The 18,783-nt window shown below is 46.3% G+C and overlaps 1 protein-coding gene across 1 annotated transcript in view; it reads right to left on the bottom strand.

Moving 5' to 3' along the window:
- Positions 1-551: 551 nt before the first annotated feature.
- Positions 552-18,783, bottom strand: part of LOC126532460 (probable serine/threonine-protein kinase DDB_G0280717) — a 47,606-nt gene continuing 29,374 nt past the window's right edge. The window contains exons 8-10 of the mRNA XM_072287687.1: positions 2,112-2,228; positions 1,022-1,500; positions 552-863 (exon numbers count right to left, since the gene is read on the bottom strand). Coding sequence (XP_072143788.1) covers positions 738-863; positions 1,022-1,500; positions 2,112-2,228 — 722 coding nt within the window. The 3' untranslated portion in view covers positions 552-737. The remainder of the gene's footprint in view (positions 864-1,021; positions 1,501-2,111; positions 2,229-18,783) is intronic.

Here is an 18,783-nt window from a genome sequence, read left to right as displayed (position 1 = left end):
ATGTATATGGCAATACAAATGAAGCTGTTTATCCGTTGCCGTCTTACCGTTATGCCTTTAACGCTTTCATCTGAATCACTTAATAGCGCGCCTTCCATTATCCCTGCAGCTCACATAGGTCATCGCTCTGGCCATGCTCTACCAGTTACTCGTACACGTCGCCGCAATCAAAACATTTCCGGCGTAAATTTTTTCTTAGAGCAGGAAAAGACAGCAAAGATCTTTGTCACAGCATCGCTCCTATCGTCTACCCACAGGCATCATGCAAAGTGTAACAAGTAATCTTTCACACTGGGCCATTGTGGCAATTATACCTTCAGCACAAACCTACTCCTTACTATACCCCTTCTGGGGTATTCTGAACCAAAAATACATGCATGGGTTAATGAATGAATGAATGAATGAATGAATGAATGAATGGCCCTGGCGACAATCCCGCAACAGTTTTAATGTAGTACACAGTAAAACTGTCAGTCATAAAGAGCGCACGCGCTCCTACATAAGTGCGAAATCAATAACAATACCGCAGCTGCTACAACAGGGGTGTTGGTGAAAACTTTATTTTCGCTTTTGAAGGAAACGGCTACAGGTATTGAGGGAGGGAGGGTGCCACACACGGTAGTCCTCCGCAACCCTCTCAGCCCACCCAAGGATCACGTCCTGGATATCGGGCCTGGATCTGTGCAGTGTCGCCACCCACTGTTCCTCGCAACGTTTGGGGTGTTTCGTGTGGGCAGCTACTGCTTTGCGGGTCGACTCGTGGACGTCGAAGAGCCCGCACGATAGTCTATGGCAGCGCTGTTCTCACCGCTAGACTCCATGAAAGCTTCGGATACCTTGATAGGCGTCCTGCTTGACTTTACCTGGTTTGGCAAAAAATTCCCCCTTACTTCTCGTTTCGACGGACAGTGTCATCGTCAGTGACGGTGACACGCCACCTGAGAACAACCTCCTTCTAAAAACATTTAGTTTATATTAGAAAACATCTCCTACTTGCGAGTGCTTAGGAATATGTACATACCTTGAGCATGAGTTTCTTGAAACTTGACGAAGCGTAGCAAAGCAACGGCTTTTGGCTTTCGGCGCTGACGTCGGTCATCTCCTCGATCTGCTGGTGCTTTCGCTTGTCCTCGGGGTCCCCCGTCTTGCGGTCTTTCTCGGCGTCGCTGTTCATAATTTCGGTGATGCTTGGTATGTTGCACAATTCAGTCTTGCTGTACAGTCTCTGCCAGTTGAACTGATCGAAAAATAAGTGCGTCTTCAAGTCAATGTAGTTGCGGGAGCCGAGGCGTTCCATGGGGTTCTTCTTGAGCATCCGGTACGCCAGGTCCTTGGACGGCGTGGTCGCCGAGTTTGGATGGTCCTCAGGCCGTGGCCACTTTAGCGGCGACGCGATGATGCGTTCACGGAGCAACTGCTTCGACTTTCCTCGGAATGGCACCCGGCCCGTAGTGAGCTTGTACATGACGATGCCCGCCGACCACCAGTCTGCAGCGCGGCCTGCACACAGTGAAGGACCACTGACTGCGCATGTTGGAGAGTTTCGGCTTCTCTGCAAACTTATTATCGTTTGCGGATTACCGGGTTACCAGAGGCGTGGGTGGCCGAGTTGGGGACGCCACCTGATGGAGCAGAGCTCAACAGACTAACTCCGAGGTATTATTGAAGTGACCTAGTGCATCCTATTTCGCTGCTGGCGCAAATTTGCGGCAGTGCAGTAATTGCGAGAACATTCCCTTTTTAAAGAATGTTTCATAAAGAACACTCATAGAACCCGTAAACATGTCTATAAGGCACTGTCACTAGACGCGGCGTCACAAGATGCCGTTACCAGCATCGCTGCTACCGTAGAGTTATCCGGCAAACCGTAAACGGGAGGACGTCTGTGGACAAGCAAACAGTCTCTATTGTGGAAATAGCCGCGGATAAAGCTCAGGCTTATGTGCGTTGGAGGGTGAAGCCTGGATTGAGGCTTTGCTACGCTTGCAAAGAAAAATGAGAGAGAAACGATGCGGAGTAACTTGCTTTGCGGCCAACAAATAGTGAGCGTAATAATGATTAATTTCGAAACATTACAATACTCTATTTTCGCTGAAAGGCCCAGAACGTACCATAAGGTCTCCTTTTGAGAATTTCCGGAGCCATGTACGGTATGGTGCCGGCAGACTCGAGGTCGTAGAATTCGAAAGCAGTTCTTCGAAAGTAGCCCCTCAGGAAGCACTTGGCGACTGCATGATTGAGCATGTACTGATCATTGCAATGAAGTTCGTCACGTGCACCAGATTATATTATCGTGTGTTTAACGTAAATATATGAACTGACGAAATAGATCCACATAAACAAACCCCAAGGTTTCATCAGCGTGTCAACGGAAAGTACTGATACATCGCAAGGATTGACGAGGGCGGTACTCGCGAGGGCGATGCTCTTTTTGCGACTTTTCGGTTTGTATGTTACAGGCCGAAGTTGGTTCCTAGAGATGTCACTCGTCACCAATTAGGAATAATTCAATAAAACGCCCGATGGTTGATTTCAAATGCTGGGCCACAAAGCTCGATCATCTGACCATTAGATCACGGACGCAAGGTTGAAAATGGGTAATGGACTTGCGCAAGCCAGCGCTTTGAGACGCTCGGTACGCGGGGCGCATCGCACAACAACAATCATGAAATGTGAGCGCACGTATCTTGTAGGTGACGAAAAACATCTTGGCAGGGACACTTAAAGACTACTTACGTGTGTGAATGCAAAAGCATTATAGTCCCCTTGGTAAAACGCCATTAGTTTGTACATTCACTTTATACACCTATAAAGTGGCGCCACCTTGTCCCCATTGGCTGGGCCGTCACGTGCCCAACGATGCCCGCACTCGGCTCGCCTTTTGTCAGCCAGAACCGTGGATGCGCCCTGGCGTCGACTAAGCGTTCTCGTCTCGCACACTGGAGGCCCAGGCTCGATTCCCACACAGACCAAAATGTGCCAAATTTTATTTTCAAAGCCACGAATTTACTTCGTGTACAGGAATGTTCCTGAAAAATTTGGCCTCAATACGAGCATATTTTGACGTGCTTTAACGCCCTATGTCGCAGAACCGGCGTCCCCAGCCGACAAAGTCATCGCGAGCCACGTGGGCCCTTCGGCTGGCGCATAGGCGTTACTAAACCAAGTCAATTCTCCAAGTAAAATGCGACCGAAAATTCGTAAAGTACGACTTACGCACAACTTGCAGATATGATAGCGTGGGGTTGTAATTTGAATAGACGAGAAAAGATAATTGTGTTTAGCGGAAAGTCAAACTCAAACCCTCTTTCCAGCAGCCAATCGAGGTCTGCCTTATGAGTGGGGCACCGCACTCGCTTTCTTGCAACATCATCAATAAAAGAACCACAAAGCTCGCCTTCGTGCATAGCGTTCGTGGCTAGCGTTTTCAGCAAAACGTTACGGTTGCCTAATATAAGCTGCACTTGCTGGAGAGCGTGCGAAGCAGTCAGGGATCTCTGAATGCTGTGGCGTTCCACTCTTGTAAGCAAAGCGTAAGCGTCCTTTCAAACACGTCTTACTCTTTGTGGCATCGGCCAGTTTTGTACCATCGCTCGGTCATGCTGCAGCTGACGCCGCCGGAATTTCGCGTTGTGGGGCATATAATGCTTTCGCATTAAAAAAGAAGTAACAGGTCGCGTTCGTCCCCGAATTGCGCTGCGCGTTACTCATCGTACTGTGGTGCCGGGGCACGTTTCCGCAAGATCACGCGTGCCAAGTCTTGGGATCGCACAGGCATTAATGCTGAACGGAAGTACCGCTTTCGCTGCAATATCGACCATGGTGACTGAGGGCCGCGTTATTCACTGAAATCTACAGCGCGTCTCTTCTCGTAAAGCGGAAGCCATCACTTACAAACATAGCAATGCGAAAACATTATATGCCTCATTACGCGAAAATTCATCGGCCTAGTCGGCGTGACCTAATGAAAGTACCAAAATTGTCGACGTCACAAAGAGCGCAACACGCTACAAGATACCCGTAATGACGTCAAATTTCTCAGCGAGGTTCCTGCAAACAAAGTAAATGAATGGCTTTGAAAAACAATTACGTGCAGTCCGGTCTGGGTGGGAATCAAACCCGGGCCTCCGGGGTGCGAGACTAGCACGCTTCCCCGACGCTACTGCAGCACCAGAGTTCTCGTTGACCAAAGGCATAACGTTTCATGCTACTCTACCTAGAGGGAAATCTCGCCCTGCGATCGTTCAACTGTCATGGTAATGGCGAGAAGTACAGGCTACGGATTGGTTTTCTGTTCATTGGCTAACTAGTTTGTAGGCGTTTTTATGGCAGTTTTGGTTTCGGTCCAAGCGCGGTTGATATAATCCGCAGTGGAGCAGTGCCGGGCAAAGCTCTCTGTCTTTGTTCTGTTGCTCTAAGTGGCAATAGGGCGCGGGACTAGCGGCTGGGCCGATGTTAGCGTCGGTGCGTGGTGAAAAAGCCCTGAAAGTGACGGCATCGTAAACGACGAGAGAACGTGTTCTGGCTCTTTTGATCTTGCTTTGTTAAGTGTGTTAGGTTGGCGCCGTGGGCTTACCTGCTTTACCAAACTTCAATAGAGCAAAAGGAAGGTGAAATGTACGTTTCGGTATATTTGAGAACAGAAACTTTCTTGTGGTAGGAAATGTTGCTGCTTCCTAGCTGTAGTCTGCTCTGGCAAAACGGGCAAGTGCAATGCCACGACCTAACAGCTGCTGGAGCGCGCTTCAAAAGAAGCGATACAGAACACATTCTGTACGCATGTAACACTGCCATTACCTCTCCTTATTTCCCTTACCCTTCCCCTCCTTCCTGGAGTCCTTGGCTTCACTCCGACTCGGCGGATCAACAACGCGCCTTAGCGGAGAAAGCGCTCTACTTTACTGGGCTTTAGTGTTGGCCTTCAATAAAGTTTTTCCTTCTCCTCCTCGAAAGAAGCGGTACGTCCACATAAGATATAATGACGCATACTAGTAGGAGGCCACAAGCATCCCAGCTAACGCTTCAGGAAATGTTCTTAAAGGCGTTCAGAAATCGTGACAGCCAACGGGGCCAACGCAGCCTTCCGAAAGAGCTAGAGTTCTCAAGTGCCTACGATCTGCGAAAAACGTTCACTTTTCTCGTGTTCGCATCGAGTAGGCGTCGTATCAGACGACACTTGTAACATTTCTCTCAAAGGCGCAACACTTTTCTCAGAGTACAACATCTTTATTTTCATAAATATTTGATAAGTATCTTTAGGTAAGCACATCTACGGTTGTTATTTCTGTTGCCAAAATAAATAAATAGTTACTCACTGCAGCTAAACCGGGAACAAAACTGCAGCAAAATACATACCCTAGTGTACTTCGACCTCCAAGGCATACAAATTTTGTGGAATTAATTGTGGATTATATAATATACGTAGATATAAAACCAGACTTTACGACAAAATATATTATTATAGCTTCGTTTGCTGCGCAGAAAGCAAACACCGCTAGTCTTAATATAGAAGTCAATCGGAAGCCTCTACTTCAAATCATTCCCATGTAGGCTGAGGCAACGCTCAGGAAGGTCCCCGTGAACGCTAGCGCAAACATTTCCTTCTAGGGTATTTATTTAGAAACTTTACAATTAAAGGGCTGCCGAGCGGCCGCGGCCGCCGGGTGCATTACTGCTTTTGGACAGTAAGGGTAGTACCATGGCGGAAGGAAACTGAGGAGAGGGCCTACTCCCTCCGCTCGCTAGGAGAAAAGTTTGGAGGAAATGACGTAGTAGGTTCCCCTCTTTCTTGCTGTTTTTTTTATTTCTTTGCTGTAGCGGCCACGAGTTTCGGGCCACAATGGCGGCTTTGTTATGGTTCTGTGGGCTCACACGTGTTGCTCCGTAGGTTTCGTACCGTGGCAAAGGCGCCGTGCGGGCATGTTTGCGTTGGTCTCCGTGTTTTGTTGCGCTGCGTTATCTGGACCGCGCTCTCCCGGATGTCGCTGTGGCCAGGTGGGACAGGATGAACTATAGTTCGTGAAATCAACGCGCATGCAACGCTGTACGCAATGTACCGCGCCACGGCAATGGCAACGGACGAAAGAATTATATCCGCGGGAAATTTTGCCCTCTTTGGGGGAATCATGCTAAGGTGCAATCGCAGGCCGAAACCCATGCGTTTCAGAATCTCTATAATGAATGCCTTGCAGGTCAGTGATTCCTGTTTTTGACAGCGGATATGGTGCATTTGCAGCACGTAAAACGTACATTATGGATGCATAGTTCGTGTTCAGTAATAACTTGCTTATGTGCATATTAAAACTCACGTTGCCTAACTGTTGCTTGTTCCTCGCAGTACTCGCGACAGCACGAAGTCTTTTAGGCAGATCGCGTTTGAGGTTCATGCACACCGGCACAGGTGTACCTCAATACACGTGCTGATAGAGCGTTACGCAGAATACGCGCATTTTGCTGCCCTCGGAACCGTGCGCCTGCCAGCCGACGCTTCATCCTCGAAGATGGGAAAGAAGCGGCTGCTTTGACTTAAGGAACGAATCCTCCCTACCGCAGGCGTATCCTATATGTGCGTGCGAGAAGCGCAGGGAAGTGAAGGTTAGCGGATGCGCTGCAACAGTCGGCAAAGCTCCACAGAACGTACGCCTGCGAACATATCAAATGGCTGTTCCATGGTTGCATGTAGGCCGGTTCTACGCGCGTACTCTTCTGCACCGTGTGCCGGCTATCGCAAAACTTATGTTCCGTGATGGTTCACTTACCGTGGTAAGAAGGCACCTCAGGCCGCAGTCAATGAATCTAAACGCGGAGTCAGATATGACAGTCTGCCTCCTCGCCGGCGTGCTCTCGTAGTGAGGCGCGGCCACCCGAAGTTTGTTCAATAAAGCACGACGATTTCTCAAGCGAGAATGTGCTCATAAACTCCAAATAGATCGCAAATTGGTCGGTGTGTCATACGTGTCTCCAGTGCGTTCTTGCAATGCAGTGAGAATGCGCACATGTTTTTCGTATCGCCAGACGTCTAGCTCGCAAGATCGTCTGAGAGCCCCAGGAAGCCCAAGAAGAGAAAAGCAAGTAGAAGGCAGCGACAAAGGTGACGTTTTTTTTTTTTTTAAATCACGCAAGAACTGGGCATAGAACAGTTCAGATCGCTAGCCTTATAAGGCATGTTTATTTTCATAAAAGCCGGTAAAAGCAGCCGATTCGGGCTCGCGGCCCAATTTGCGAAGTTCATTCTGAACTTCTTTTAACATGAATTCGGCAACCTTGATGCAATGAGACATCGCGATTGTTTAGTGTTGCTGGAGCGCGCGCGTCCGAGCAGGCCATGGAGCAGGCCAATTGCGCGCAGCGCGGCGTGGTTTCGCGAGAGATGTAAACAAGAGAGGAGAGCTGGCCCGATAGGCGGAGCAACGCCATGAGCGACGCCAACTTCCGGCTTCACTTTAACTTCACAAAGAATGACGTCAGGGCCTCTCCTGAGTTTCCTTCCTCCATGGTAGTGACAGTGACGGTAGTGGACACTGACCGACAGTTGACGGCACTGCTTTTGGACTGCACTATTGCAAGGTTCGCATGGGAGTTCATAGTGTTTTTTTCTTTTTTTGTCTCGTTTAACCCAGGTAGGTCATTAGGCAGTATAATACCAAGCACTTGGTGGCGCAACCCACCGCCCCGTTCCAAATGGGACGCTCAAAAGATCCATCCAGTGAATTTAATTTATGATGGTGAGGGACAAAAAGATAGAATTCACTCATATAGATCGACCGTTGACCATTACTTCTGTAACGTACAGGTTAGCAATGCAGGCAATTAAATTAAAGCTGCAAGCATGGGCAGAGAATAATGGTAGTTTGGGAGAACTTCAGAATGGCTTCAGAATAGGTAGGCGTCTGGATGATAACTTATTTGTCCCTACCCAGTGCATTGAAATATCCAGAGTAGAAAGAAGACTGTTATATGTGGCCTTTTTAGACATTAAAGGAGCCTATGACAACGTAGACCGCAACATTTTGTGGGATATTCTGGAAAGGGAAGGATTAGGCGACGACGGTATGCAGCTTTTGAGAGAGATTTACCTAGAAAATACCGTTTTCATTGAATGGGAAGGGATGAGGAGCGAGGAGGAAGTTAATATCAACAAGGCACGGAGGCAAGGGTGCCCTATATCCCCATTGCTGTCTACGATGCACATGGCAGGGGCGTAGCCAGGAGGGGGAGCTTATGGGGCTTCAGCCCTCCACCCCCCCCCCCCACCCCCCACCCCATTTTTTTTCGTGCTGTCACGCACGGCCGGCAGAAACAACGCCCGTCGCCGGAAACAATTCTGTGGTGCTTCATTTGTGCATTCATGTCACACAAATGAATATCAGCATTTTTTTTTCATCTGCACCAAAGCATCCATGTGAAGACACTAAAGCCAGCAAAGGTAACTACGTTCTTATTTATTTTTCTACTTTGACCGTTATTCGCGAAGCCACATTGAGCATCCTCAATTTTCTTGTTCTCGCTACCGGCGGGATGCCATAGCCAGCTAGAGCGCAGAAGTTTTTCTCGTGTTGCCCCAACCCCGGCGCGGCGCACTTCGGTGCACGTTTGTTTTTCTCTGGCAAAGCGGATTTTCGCCTGGCAGAGTCTTGGACGCTTTCTGGCTAGCAGGCGAGAAAAAAGAAACAACGGTTGCTCTCCGCCATCACTGTGGGTACTTGACGGATTGCAACGCGTTCGCTTGAGCGCAAACTCTCCGGAAAGTCTTGTCTCGCCGGTGTAGGCTACCGAGCGGTATGCGTGTAGTTCTCTGTAGACCAAGGGAGAAAAGCAGGGAGGAAGCGCGCCACCTTCCACCGCGCGCGATTATCAGGGAGAGTGGTGGGAGGGGAGGGTGGCCTTACGCTTCTGTGATCTGTGATATCGCAACATGTTTATTTGCCTTGTTTTACGCATTACATACAGTGACTTTTTCTTAAATACCTAGATTTATTAGAGACATATACGTATATTCAACATTCTTGCTACAAGGTTCTGTGTATACGTTCAGTGAACTTTGTTTCCAGTGCCACTCTTTTGCCCTTTATCAACCTGTATCTTAGCATTTGTATATTCCATTGTATCTTCGCATTTCTAATGTGCGAGTGCGAGCGAAATGAAAGTCAGCCAACCCACCCCACTCAGCAATGGTTCGGTTAATTATCTGGGAGGCATGTGCGTAGCAGACTGTCATTTCTCATTTACAAAATTGACACGCAAGTGTGAGGATAAATGTTCTTTACTCTTAAGCTGGGTTGAACGTGGGTACGTGACATAATGGGCGCACAAAAATTTGAACAGCGGGAGTCGTCAGGTTTTTTTTGTTTGTTTGATCCAAAGCAAATGATTGTGCTCATGTCTGAATTGTTTACTTTTCTTTGCATTACTGCATGGATCCATAACTAGCCTATGGCTAAGGATCCAGACGTTTTTCGCATACCAGTTTTGATTATTTGAATAAAATTACTGTTGAATTGCTGAATTGAATTGTTTGTGACAGCTGAAGGTGTTTTCCAAAAAGAAATGAGTAGCCGTATGGCTGCCTTTTACGTTGAACATTGCGTTACATTGGTCACTGTGAAGCGTTCACGCAAACAGTTCAAAAATGGACATGAACGTTGCAAAAACGATCCAAGACCGGGCTAAAGCTACCATGTAATCACCCCAACACAATTCGAAAGGTTGACGAGCTCATTAGACAAGAACGAAAGGTAGGCATCGACGAACTGGCAGAGCGTGCGAACATCAGTCGTGGTTCGGTTCACACCATATTTCATGAACATTTAGGTTATCGGCTCATGTGTGCGCAGTGGGTGCCCAAGATTTTAAACCACCGCCAGAAGACGGGTAGGTTCGGCGCTGCCTTGACTCATTTGATCCGGTATCACAATCAGGGTGACAGCTTCTCGTCTGCAATTGTGACCGGGAACGAATCCTGGTGCCACTACAACGAGCCTGAAACACGGCAGCAAAGCTTAGAGTGAAAACATTCAAATTCACCACCCCCAAAAGAAAGCAAAGGCCGCGATTTCCGCCGGAAAGGTTTTGCTGACTGTTTTTTCGATAGTCAGGGGCCATTACTGATCAAATTTGCTAAACCTTGAGAGACCATCAATCGTTTCCGATATTGAGAAATGCTGCGTCGGCTGCGTATCGCAAACAAGAACAAACAATGTGAAAAATTGAGGAATGGGGTCATCTTGCACCACGATAATGCCCATCCCCACGACGCTGACGTGGTTAACACAAGAGTTGCAAAGTTCAAGTCGGAAACGCTGCAACATCCGCCATACAGCCCAGACCTGTCGTCTTGGGACTTTAACGTTTTCGGGCAATTGAAGAAACAGCTCAAGGGAACCTGATTCGTGTCGGACGATGACGTAAAAGAGTCAGTTACAGAATTTTTGAAGCAGCAACCCAATGAGTTTTAAGAGATGGGAATCACGCGACTCGGTAGTCAGTGGGACAAATGTCTAAATGCTCATGGAGACTACTTTTAAATAAATACCCCGTTTGTCATAGATTCACATTCGCTCACATTCATTTGACTTGCCCTCATATATTTTGCAGAATTGCTGCTTTATATATATGCTCTTTGTTGAGACTATAATTTTAGTGCAATTACTAACAATACACGACCGGTGACAGATGCTCCTGCGCAATACATTGGAACAAAGGACAGCGTCATTTAGATTTTTCCCTGACCATTGCAAACGTACAAAAATGTAAAGAAGGTTCTTGAATGACAAAGTTTCATTAAACTATTCGTCTTCAACTTCTTCATTTCATGGCCTTGGCATTTGTCACATAAGCAGCATGGACTGAATTGCTGGTTTCAAATTGACATATTTCTAAAGTTAGTGTTATTTTTGCTTTACATAATAAATAAATAGGAGTATGGAAGCATTGATATCAATTACTTCGGGCACAGTTTTTGGCACATACGAGTATATTCTTTTATTTAAAAAAAATACATATTTTACTTCTCTTGACAGTGCGTAGGGTTCAAGAATTAGTTTGCAGCATCTTTGGCAATAGAATGCAGTTGTTATTCATTTATTTTATGTATCGACAAATTCTATAAGGAGGAGGCCGGGCTCAAACGAACTTTCTGGCTACGCCACTGGTACATGGTGAGGATGAAAAGGATGCTAGAGGCAAGTAATATCGGGTTCAATCTCTCATACAAACAGGCGGATACACTAGTAGAGCAGCAACTTCGAGATTTCGTTTATGTGGACAACATTGTGCTGCTAGCTAACAAGCAAAGTCATATGTAACATCTGACTAATACATGTTTGCAGAAAGGCGAGAATTTATGTCCGAAATTTAGCGTTAGAAAATCAGGTGTTATAGTATTCGATGAAAACAGTGAACAGACAGTGTCAATACAGGGCAAGGAAATATCTCGCGTTAAATAATATAAATACCTTGGTATATTCAGGGTGTCTACCAACCGCGAAAACCGGGGAATTCTCCGGGATTTTGAATAGTTTGGAAATACTCAGGGAAATCTCAGAGAACTTGTGCCTCTATAAGGAAGAATTAGCTGTCACTTTATCGAAAGGGAACGAAAGTCGCGCTAATGCTGGCTCGAGTAACAGAAAGGAATCGTAACGAACCGTCTTTGATGCCATGTCGTCAGCTGCAGCAGTTGTCAGTGTACAGTCAACGACCGATTTTCCGGACGCCCGATTTTTGGGACATGTCTGAAAATTCGGACGGCTTCGTCGCACCACCACATGCCTCATAGAGTCAATGCATAAGAACGTATGAAATTTTGGACGGACGAACCCTTCGCGGTCCGAATTTTCCAGGCTTTTCGCCGTGACCGCAAGTACGAAACGGCTTTAATCAGAACCACCACGGCCATTTTGATTATCTCACTACCTTGAACCGGCGCTCTCGCACACAGATCCACTGGCAGCCGTAGCCACCGTCGCGGAAGCGCTAGGCCTAGCTACTTCGACGTTCGCTACTGGTAGCAATACGCCGATGTTAACAATGGTGCCGACCCGAGCTTTATAATCCTCGTCAATGGCTTCGAAGCTCGGAAGACACAACGCGTTAAATTATGCTAGTTTCCGAAAGCTTCGCCTCAGAACAGTGTTGTTACGCGGTGAAGCAAGAAGAAAGTATTGCGGTGAAGCTTAAAAAGTGTGGCAAGGGCCATTGTGAGGGGACCGCGCGTGCACTCGCCGTCTCCTGTCCCTGTAGGAGGATCGATATGCCTAATAAATGTACTGGCAGGCCTTCAGAGCTTTTTGGGATTTGCTTGTGGTGATTTAATGCCGTAAGTGCAGTGAAAGACATGCATTCATTTTTTCGAACTGCCCGAGTGTTCGGATGTTTTCACGGCCCCTAGGGACTCCGAAAAATTGGACTTGACTGTTCTAGTGACCATATGGTCCATGAGGCGAACTCGCAGCAGAAAGAGGACGCGAACAGAAAGGACTGAAGCATTGAGAAATGAATGTGAAAGGAAGTGTGCCACTGCTTCTTTTAAGGAGCTTGAGCTCAAAATACAAACCAATATAAACTATTTAAAGCAGTGAAAGGCAACACTGAGGCGTTGTGCGCGGGCTGAGAGCATGTCAGGACAGTTGAGGTCGACTTTCCAGCTGATGAGAGGGAACCTCACTTGTAACAAAGTTCGGGCCTCGTACCAATCAGCTTGCTATCAATTGATAGAAATAGCTCCTATTCGAAAATATTTGCTTCTGTATGCATCACTTTTTATTGATATTTGAAAAGTCTTCAGTCGATTTGCAATGGGCTTTACCCTTTTTTCCGAACTATATGAATCATTGTGCATTTACTAACCTCGCCCTTCTCTTTTTTATTATAAAATAAACACTACTCCTTACAATTCAAACTGGATTAAGTTGTTTTAGTATTTTTAACATGCTTACTAGAGAGTGACAGCATCGAGCGACGGTGTGTCTTGACATGGAAATGTCAACTTAGTAGATAACCTGTATATGGATAGAAGAAGGCAATATATATAACGAAACACAGGGAAAGACAATAACAGTAAAGGGAATGAAATATACGGCTATAATAACACAGGATTGATTGATTGATTGATTGAGTAACTTTTATTATAATAACACAGGAGGCTATGTGGATACAATAGGTACCAGGTGCTCCGGGGTATGTGAAAGGTATAATGGTTCCAGGATTCACATTTGGAAATGCGGTTGTTTGCCTGAAGTCAGGCCTACAATCAGGACTCGATGGTAACCAAAGGTCAGTGAGACGCCTCGCATTGGGCACTCATGGTAAGACTACAAATCAAGCGGTGCAGAGTGATATGGGTTAAACAAGTTTTGAAGTGAGGGAAGCTCAAAATAAAATTTATTATGAAGAACGAGTGAGGAACGAGTGAGGAATATGGCAGAAAGTGAATGAGTTGGGAGAGTGTTCAGGTATTTGTACAGGAAAAACATTGATTCACAGTGGAGGAAATTTAACAAATGCGAAGCTTGCCAGTAAGTACGCGACCGGCATATTAAGTAGCATGCCAACAAAAAACGTCAAGTGCAAAGTGAGAAGCTGAAATTTTCTCATTGGTGGTGGCAATGGAAAAACAACCCTTCTATGAATGACTACATAAGGGAAAAAAAACGAAATCAGGAAGGAAACAATTTATGATAACTCAAAAGGAAGCTCTTTACTTTTTGAAGCGAGGTCAGGTCGCCTTAGAACACGCACTTATAAAGCGAGGTACAACAAGCAAGAAGAATCATGTGCTTGCTGCGGTAAAGCTAGGGAACCGATAGAGCATGTTTTATTAGTATGTGACGATGTCTGCCCAGTGGTTCCGTGGGTTTAAGCGAGAGCAGAGGGAAAATAAACATGTCCGCTATGGAAATTATTAGTAAGAGGCGATTAGAGAATTGGTGGAAGAAAACTAGGGAGACGACAAACAACGTAGGCGTAAAACTAAGTTCCCGCTAGGGGTTCAAAAAGTTTGCTTATGGGCATTCTTAGCATTTCTCTTCAAATAAGTAAGACATTACCCAAATAATAACAGGAGCTTGGTGGTGCCACCCATCTCCCCGTTCCAAAGAACATGCTCGTAGCATTCATCCATCCGCGGCAGCGACGGCGCCGGCCGTTCATCATCATCATCATCATAATCATCATCATCATCATCATCATCATCATTATCATCATCATCCTGATTACGCCCACTGCAGGGCAAAGGTCTCTCCCATACTTCTCCAACAACCGCGGTCATGTACTAATTGTGGCCATGTCGTCCCTGCAAACTTCTTAATCTCATCCGCCCACCTAACTTTCCGCCGCCCCCTGCTACGCTTCCCTTCCCTTGGAATTCAGTCCGTAACCCTTAATGACCGTCGGTTATCTTCCCTCCTCATTACATGTCCTGCTCATGCCCAGTTCTCTTTCTTGATTTCAACTAAGATGTCATTAACTCGCGTTTGTTCCCTCACCCAATCTGCTCTTTTCTTATCCCTTAGCGTTACAGCCATCATTCTTGTTTCCATAGCTCGTTGCGTCGTCCTCAATTTAAGTAGAACCCTTTTGGTAAGCCTCCAGGTTTCTGCCCCATACATGAGTACTGGTAAGACACAGCTGTTATACACTTTTCTCTGGAGGGATAATGGCAACCTGCTGTTCATGATCTGAGAATGCCTACCCCAGCCCATTCTTATTCTTCTGATTATTTCACTCTCATGATCTGGATCCGCAGTCACTACCTGTCCTAAGTACCTTACCACTTCCAGTGCCTCGCTACCTATTGTAAATTGCTGTTCTCTTCCGAGACTGTTAAAATTACTTTAGTTTTCTGAAGATTAATTTTTAGACCCACTCTTCTGCTTTGCCTCTCCAGGTCAGTGAGCATTCATTGCAATTGGTCCCCTGAGTTACTAAGCAATGCAATATCATCAGCGAATCTCAAGTTACTAAGGTATTCTCCATTAACTTTTGTCCCAAATTCTTCCCAATCCAGGTCTCTGAATACCTTTTGTAAACACGCTGTGAATAGCATTGGAGAGATCGTATCTCCCTGCCTGACGCCTTTCTTTATTGAGATTTTGATGCTTTCTTTATGGAGGACTACGGTGGCTGAGGAGCCGCTATAGATGCCTTTCAGTATTTTTACATACGGCTCGCCTACATCCTGATTCTGTAATGCCTCCATGACTGCTGAGGTTTCGACAGAATCAAACGCTTTCTCGTAATCAATGAAAGGTATATATAAGGGTTGGTTATATTCCGCACATTTCTCTATCACCTGATTGATAGTGTGAATATGGTCTATTGTTGAGTAACCTTTACGGAATCCTGCCTAGCATTCGCCTCGAGCGTTTCCCAGTATATATTACGGTTGCATTAGCTGCAGCTTCTGGACAGCGGCAATTGTAGCATACGAAGCAGCGAGTGACGTAAATACACTTTCTGATGTAACAGAACAACCCGCATAGCAACTGATTTCATTTGTGTTCTGATAGCGTTATGTAAACGCCACGCATACTCAGGACTCCCGAATAACAATGTAAACACGATGAGCGGCGACGGAAACAGGGACGTCCATATGCACAATGGTGTCGCGCTCAGGCTAGGTAGGACGCAGCGCTTCCTGCCGAAAGGAAGTCACGCTCAGTTAGGATGCCTGAAGGGCAACGCGAATATGATGAGCGACGACAGAAACAGCAATGTCACTATGCAGAACGGTGTTGCGCTCAGGCTCGGCAGGACGCAGTTCAAGGCTACGTCAAATTAGATCGGATTAGGTGATACCACAGCTTCGCCGGCCAACCACCTTCATAGCGTGATTGGAGCCCATTTTTCGGAACCCTATATATGGGAAAGTTATTTTTTCGTCACGCACTAGGTCCTGTGAAGAATACCTCTACTCACTAAGTTCTTTTCAATACGACTCAGGACAGTCACCGATTTCCGTTTTTGATGCGGATGCACAACTCCTGGTAGACCAATTGGAGGCAGTGTAATCAAAATTCCGAAGCGGGCTGATCATGGGGAAAGTCTGTCCTCGTAAGATCTGTAATGCGACAGGCCCACTAACAAGATTCACGAAAGCATCGTGCGGTCGTTACGCTCTTGTGCACTGGCGGACTGCTGGCACTGGTGTTTAATACCCGCTGTGGTAAATGGTTGTATAGCCGCTTCAATCATTTCCTAGACGTTTCTGTGAGCGACCTACTTTCCCCATTTCGGTGCTGTAGTGGCAAGAAATAGACCACGAAAGTTTAGCTTAGAGTAACTTTAACATTACGCTTGCCTAAATACCTCCATTTTACTTCATAATGAAATGCATCGCTACAGTGTCTTAAGTGGGTTATTTCGGTAGAAATTTCGAAATAATTTGTTTTCATTTAAGCAATGCTTGCAGTCATTCATTAACCTGTGCATCTCATTTGGGCAGGTGATTCCGCTTTTTGTGATGAGCCGTAGCAGCACTGACTGTGCGATAAATAGATGAGGAGTTTTTTTTTCGAAATGAGCCAAATCCACAAACCGAAACTGGGTCAGATAAAACGGTAATGACAAGAAAAACTAGGCAACTTTCTCATGGAAAAACCGTTGCAACGAAATGGGTCAAATAACGCCAGGCGAACGTGTTCGCAGATCGTATTTCGTATCGAAATTGAGCCAGATCCAGCTGTTGCACGGATCAAAATGAGCCAAATCCATTTGCCCAATAGGAGAGCGCTTTTGGCATGACGTCATTTAGCCATCGCTGCCTCCTTGTCAGTTCCCGCCAAGGAGTTGGTTCCCGCCTGACAGCTCAGAGTGTTTCGTTCGTGTTTTCGCGAGTTCTTCGCTTTTCTGATATCGTTGTTCATGGATTCGGATGGCAATGAAGAGATCGGCGAAAGATCTACCCCTAGACGTCGACGGCGAAGTGAAAAAAAGCCGCATCACCACCGTAAAAGCAAGAATGCGCCGTTGCCAAAATGTAAACACGCGAAAAAGACTCTCAGGTGTGCGCTTGTGACAGAAGCATCCACTAAACGTTTCAAGGAGAAGTTTTACGAACTGTGTAGCGTGGAACAAAAGGCGTTCGTTTTGATGTACTGCACGCGAACAGCCGTAAAACGTAGGAGAGGAAAAGAAGCGGAACCTCGTCGGAGCCTTGCTGTTGTTTACAAGGTACGGATAGAAAATGGCCAAGAGATTCGTGTTTGTCGCGATATGTTTTGCGCAGTGCTTGATATTAGTCACAGCACAGTTACTCGCTATATAAAGCACAAGCATGAAAAAGGTGAAGTGAAAGCCGACAGTCGTGGAGGTGACCAGAAGATCAAGCGCTACGGTCGAAAGCGATCAGCTGTTGTGGGTTTCATTAAGCGACTTCGGGCAAGAGAGTCGCACTACAACCGGAAGAAGACAAAAACGTTATACCTTCCAAGTGAGCTGAAGAGCATCCGAAACCTGTGGCAGATTTATAACCAACAAGCACCCGAAGATGTGAGGGTGAAGTATGGCTTCTTTCACCACATTTTTCGAGCGTCGTTCAATCTTTCGTTCAGAACACCGAGGACAGACGTTTGCTCTGTGTGCCTGAAAAATGCGTATGAGATGAAAACTTGTGGAGATGTTTCACAGAAGCAGCGTGTCATAACAGAGCAACGTGTACACAAGTTGAAGTATAAGGCTTTTTATTCCCTGCTGCGTGAGAAGAGGGAAGACTTGAAAACATTCTCATTTGATTGCCAACAAAATCAAGTGCTCCCCAAAGTTCCGGACCAGGAAGCCTACTACAGCCGCCAGCTCTATCAGTACCACCTCTGCGTGGTGGAAAACCAGGCAGATGGATCAATGCCCAAAGAGGCCATCCATTCCTACACATGGAGCGAAGATGAAAGCTCCAAAGGAAGCAACCAAGTAGCCAGTGCGGTACATAATACACTTCGAAGCGCTAACTTCGAAGGAATTAATTAGAGAGGTGCGGTTAGTAGCCGATGGCTGTGTTGGACAAAACAAGAACAGTACTGTGCTTTGCATGCTTCTTTGGTGGCTCCAGAATGAGGCTCCAGTAGGTGTCTCAGTAGTTTCCCTTGTGTTTCCTGTCACAGGACACAGTTTTTTACCCCCAGACAGGGTATTTGGCAGAATTGAAAAAGATGTTAGACGACACGAAGAAATCCTGAATCCACAAAGCTACCAAAGGATTTTTTCAAATCACGGCACTGTGTTAGAGCTTGGAAAACATTGGCATGCGTACGACTGGAAGGCCTACTGCACGGCGGTGATGAAGTCGACATCCAGCTTGCCGTTCAAGATAACCGAAACGAAGGTCTTCTACATTCAAAGAAATGCAGCTGGTAGGAGTCCTCAAATTAGAGCAGAGCCTCACTATAATGTTTCTGTGTCAAATTTCGTGTCAGTGCTAAAAAGGGGAAGGTCCCTTGCACAAGCACCCATAAGATGTGCACTGTACGCACACCACGTCAACGAAATGAAAGTCAGAGATGTGACCAGCCTTCTTGTGAAGCATTTCGGAAATTCCTGGCAAGACAATGAAGAGCTTGCGTACTTCGTTAGTGTCTTCAGGCGCGCCCAAGGAAATGATCCTGCGGAAGAATTAGAAGAGAGCTGCTTATGCTGCCAAGAAGACGCACCTGCTCTTCAAGTATAGTTCTATTGTTCTTGAAGCACAGCAAAGCCCTGCTGCCAATGTTATAATAGCTTTTCTGTCATTATTACATGATGCCATTCTGGAAAGCCAATTTTAATAAAGTTTTCATAACAATACCGCCTAAA

The sequence above is a fragment of the Dermacentor andersoni genome, chromosome 4 (genome assembly GCF_023375885.2).
Source record: "Dermacentor andersoni chromosome 4, qqDerAnde1_hic_scaffold, whole genome shotgun sequence".
Taxonomy (NCBI): Eukaryota; Metazoa; Arthropoda; class Arachnida; order Ixodida; family Ixodidae; genus Dermacentor; species Dermacentor andersoni.
The sequence above is the reverse complement of the archived record's forward strand: the minus strand, read 5'-3'. Positions and strand labels throughout refer to the sequence as shown.